The 5000-nt window shown below is 48.8% G+C and overlaps 2 protein-coding genes across 2 annotated transcripts in view; one reads left to right on the top strand and one right to left on the bottom strand.

Moving 5' to 3' along the window:
- The window catches only part of ccn6 (cellular communication network factor 6), a 14325-nt gene extending 12263 nt beyond the window's left edge, over positions 1-2062 (bottom strand). The window contains exon 1 of the mRNA XM_027175121.2: positions 2044-2062. The gene's annotated coding sequence lies outside the window, so the exon portion shown is untranslated. The remainder of the gene's footprint in view (positions 1-2043) is intronic.
- slc35a1 (solute carrier family 35 member A1) overlaps positions 1-5000 on the top strand; it is a 10879-nt gene that overhangs the window by 5096 nt on the left and 783 nt on the right. The window contains exons 4-7 of the mRNA XM_047818109.1: positions 2092-2244; positions 2449-2515; positions 2675-2851; positions 4889-5000. The exon at positions 4889-5000 is cut by the window's right edge and continues 23 nt beyond it. Of these exons, the coding sequence (XP_047674065.1) occupies positions 2092-2244; positions 2449-2515; positions 2675-2851; positions 4889-5000 (509 nt within the window). The remainder of the gene's footprint in view (positions 1-2091; positions 2245-2448; positions 2516-2674; positions 2852-4888) is intronic.

Below are 5000 nucleotides of genomic sequence, written 5' to 3'. Positions count from 1 at the left end.
GTACATACCCTGTCTGTCTGTCTGTCTGTCTGTCTGTCTGTCAGGTACATACCCTGTCTGTCTGTCTGTCAGGTACATACCCTGTCTGTCTGTCTGTCTGTCTGTCTGTCAGGTACATACCCTGTCTGTCTGTCTGTCAGGTACATACCCTGTCTGTCTGTCTGTCAGGTACATACCCTGTCTGTCTGTCTGTCAGGTACATACCCTGTCTGTCTGTCTGTCTGTCTGTCAGGTACATACCCTGTCTGTCTGTCTGTCAGGTACATACCCTGTCTGTCTGTCTGTCTGTCTGTCAGGTACATAGCCTGTCTGTCTGTCTGTCTGTTTGTCTGTCAGGTACATACCCTGTCTGTCTGTCTGTCTGTCTGTCTGTCTGTCTGTCAGGTACATACCCTGTCTGTCTGTCTGTCTGTCTGTCAGGTACATACCCTGTCTGTCTGTCTGTCTGTCTGTCTGTCAGGTACATACCCTGTCTGTCTGTCTGTCTGTCTGTCTGTCAGGTACATACCCTGTCTGTCTGTCTGTCAGGTACATACACTGTCTGTCTATCAGGTACATACCCTGTCTGTCTGTCTGTCAGGTACATACACTGTCTGTCTGTCTGTCTGTCTGTCAGGTACATACCCTGTCTGTCTGTCTGTCTGTCTGTCTGTCTGTCAGGTACATACCCTGTCTGTCTGTCTGTCTGTCTGTCAGGTACATACCCTGTCTGTCTGTCTGTCTGGTACATACCCTGTCTGTCTGTCTGTCAGGTACATACCCTGTCTGTCTGTCTGTCAGGTACATACACTGTCTGTCTGTCTGTCAGGTACATACCCTGTCTGTCTGTCTGTCTGTCTGTCAGGTACATACCCTGTCTGTCTGTCTGTCTGTCTGTCTGGTACATACCCTGTCTGTCTGTCTGTCTGTCTGTCAGGTACATACACTGTCTGTCTGTCTGTCAGGTACATACCCTGTCTGTCTGTCTGTCTGTCTGTCTGTCTGTCTGTCTATCAGGTACATACCCTGTCTGTCTGTCTGTCAGGTACATACCCTGTCTGTCTGTCTGTCTGTCTGTCTGTCTGTCTGTCTGTCTGTCTATCAGGTACATACCCTGTCTGTCTGTCTGTCAGGTCTGTCAGGTACATACCCTGTCTGTCTGTCTGTGTCTGTCTGTCTGTCAGGTACATACCCTGTCTGTCTGTCTGTCTGTCTGTCTGTCTGTCAGGTACATACCCTGTCTGTCTGTCTGTCTGTCTGTCTGTCAGGTACATACCCTGTCTGTCTGTCTGTCTGTCTGTCTGTCTGTCAGGTACATACCCTGTCTGTCTGTCTGTCTGTCTGTCTGTCAGGTACATACCCTGTCTGTCTGTCTGTCTGTCTGTCTGTCTGTCAGGTACATACCCTGTCTGTCTGTCTGTCTGTCTGTCTGTCAGGTACATACCCTGTCTGTCTGTCTGTCAGGTACATACCCTGTCTGTCTGTCTGTCTGTCTGTCAGGTACATACCCTGTCTGTCTGTCTGTCAGGTACATACACTGTCTGTCTGTCTGTCTGTCTGTCTATCAGGTACATACCCTGTCTGTCTGTCTGTCTGTCTGTCAGGTACATACACTGTCTGTCTGTCTGTCTGTCTGTCAGGTACATACCCTGTCTGTCTGTCTGTCTGTCTGTCAGGTACATACCCTGTCTGTCTGTCTGTCAGGTACATACCCTGTCTGTCTGTCTGTCTGGTACATACCCTGTCTGTCTGTCTGTCAGGTACATACCCTGTCTGTCTGTCTGTCTGTCTGTCTGTCTATCAGGTACATACCCTGTCTGTCTGTCTGTCTGTCTGTCTGTCTATCAGGTACATACCCTGTCTGTCTGTCTGTCAGGTCTGTCAGGTACATACCCTGTCTGTCTGTCTGTGTCTGTCTGTCTGTCAGGTACATACCCTGTCTGTCTGTCAGGTACATACCCTGTGTGTCTGTCTGTCTGTGTCTGTCTGTCTGTCAGGTCTGTCACATTGTCACACACACAATATATCATCTCTAAACCTGATCAGTTCTTTACTGTTCTTTACCTTTATGTATAGTGTAACGTTATCTAAACGTTTCCTCTCCGTCTGTAGGTAACGTATCAGCTGAAGATCCCGTGTACAGCTCTGTGCACTGTGCTGATGTTAAACCGATCTCTGAGCCGCATGCAGTGGGGCTCCGTCTTCATGCTGTGTCTGGGGGTCATCCTGGTCCAGTGGAAACCTGCTGAGCTCTCTAAGGTCCAGGTGGGAACACACACACATACACACACACACACACACACACACACACACACACCGTCTGCACTTTCATAAAACCTCAGAGATTCTGCTCTATGATTAGCAGGTTATGGGGTGTTTGGATGGTAACATCTCCATCTTCAGGCCATAATGAATCCTAGAACCCTGTAGAGAAGATGAACATGTCTGATGCACTGTAAATGTTCTCAGGTGGAGCAGAACCCCATCGTTGGCTTTGTGGCCATCGCCATCGCGGTTCTCTGTTCTGGATTTGCAGGTTTGATTTAAGTCTCTGTGATGAACTGGTGAATTAATAACGCTGGCTTTCTTACAGCTCCAAACATATAACAGACTCACCTGTCGCTCCTGGACTGTTGTGTTCTCTGATGCCCCTGGTGTGTGTGTGTGTGTGTGTGTGTGTGTGTGTGTGTGTCAGGTGTGTACTTTGAGAAGGTGTTGAAGAGCTCAGAGACATCTCTGTGGGTGAGGAATATTCAGATGTACCTGTCAGGGATTGCCATCACACTGTTTGGTGTGTATGTGACGGATGGACCACAGGTGATGGAGAAAGGCTTCTTCTTTGGCTACACACCATGGGTCTGCTTCGTTGTCTGTGAGACACACACACACACACACACACACACACACACACACACACACAATGTTAGATTTACTTCTTATGAAGGCTAAATATAAATGAGCAGTATATTCAGCAGTTTGTCTTTTTAATCCCTGTTACTTAGTAGACCTGCAAGTCCTGTTAATAGCCCTGTGTCACCCCGTGTCACCCCGTAACACCCTATATCACCCTGTGTCACCCTATATCACTCTGTGACACCCTATATCACCCTGTTACACCCTGTAACACCCTATATCACTCTGTGTCACCCTGTGACACCCTATATCACCCTGTTACACCCTGTAACACCCTATATCACTCTGTGTCACCCTGTTACACCCTATATCACCCTGTTACACCCTGTAACACCCTATATCACTCTGTGTCACCCTGTTACACCCTATATCACCCTGTTACACCCTGTAAAACCCTATATCACCCTGTAACTCTATATCACCCTGTTACACCATGTTACACCCTGGAACACCATGTTACACCCTGTGTCACCCTGTAACACCCTGTGTCACCCTGTAACACCATGTTACACCCTGTAACACCATGTTACACCCTGTAACACCATGTTACACCCTGTAACACCATGTGTCACCCTGTAGCACCCTGTGTCACCCTGTAGCACCCTGTGTCACCATGTTACACCCTGTCACCCTGTAACACCATGTTACACCCTGTGTCACCATGTTACACCCTGTAACACCATGTTACACCCTGTGTCACCCTGTAACACCCTGTGTCACCATGTTACACCCTGTAACACCCTGTGTCACCATGTTACACCCTGTAACACCCTGTGTCACCCTGTAACACCCTGTGTCACCATGTTACACCCTGTGACACCATGTTACACCCTGTAACACCCTGTGTCACCCTGTAACACCCTGTGTCACCATGTTACACCATGTTACACCCTGTGACACCATGTTACACCCTGTAACACCCTGTAACACCCTGTGTCACCCTGTGACACCCTGTGTCACCATGTGTCACCATGTTACACCCTGTGACACCATGTTACACCCTGTCACCCTGTAACACCCTGTGTCACCATGTTACACCCTGTAACACCCTGTCACCCTCTGTGTCACCATGTTACACCCTGTGTCACCATGTTACACCCTGTAACACCCCGTCACCCTGTAATACCCTGTGTCACCATGTTACACCCTGTAACACCCCGTCACCCTGTAATACACTGTGTCACCATGTTACACCCTGTAACACCCTGTGTCACCATGTTACACCCTGTAACACCCTGTCACCCTGTTACACCCTGTGTCACCATGTTACACCCTGTAACACCCCGTCACCCTGTAATACCCTGTGTCACCATGTGTCACCATGTTACACCCTGTAACACCCTATATCACCCTGTTACACCCTGTAACACCCTATGACACCATGTTATACCCTGTGTCACCCTGTAACACCCTGTGTCACCATGTTACACCCTGTGTCACCCTGTAACACCCTGTGTCACCATGTTACACCCTGTAACACCCCGTCACCCTGTAATACCCTGTGTCACCATGTGTCACCATGTTACACCCTGTGTCACCCTGTTACACCCTATATCACCCTGTTACACCCTGTAACACCCTATGACACCATGTTATACCCTGTGTCACCATGTTACACCCTGTGTCACCATGTTACACCCTGTGTCACCCTGTAACACCCTGTGTCACCATGTTACACCCTGTGTCACCCTGTAACACCCTGTGTCACCATGTTACACCCTGTGTCACCCTGTAACACCCTGTGTCACCCTGTAACACCCTGTGTCACCCTGTAACACCATATTACACCCTGTGTCACCCTGTAACACCCTGTGTCAGGGAGAAGTACAGTTTACAGTACAGGACGTTGTAACAGTACATCAGTAGAAACCTGCCGTAGAAAATCATCTCAAAGTGAAAAGTTTTCAGCTCACAGCTACCACAAAAAGATCATCCTGTAGATGTGTGTGTGTGTGTGTGTGTGTGTGTGTGTGTGTGTGTGTGTGTGTGTGTGTAGTCTTAGCCAGTGTCGGTGGTCTCTACACGTCTGTGGTGGTGAAATATACAGACAACATTATGAAGGGTTTCTCTGCAGCGGCGGCCATCGTCCTGTCCACCGTCGCCTCGGT

This window comes from Tachysurus fulvidraco, chromosome 9 (genome assembly GCF_022655615.1).
Source record: "Tachysurus fulvidraco isolate hzauxx_2018 chromosome 9, HZAU_PFXX_2.0, whole genome shotgun sequence".
Classification (NCBI taxonomy): Eukaryota; Metazoa; Chordata; class Actinopteri; order Siluriformes; family Bagridae; genus Tachysurus; species Tachysurus fulvidraco.
This window is presented reverse-complemented; position numbering and strand designations above follow the sequence as displayed.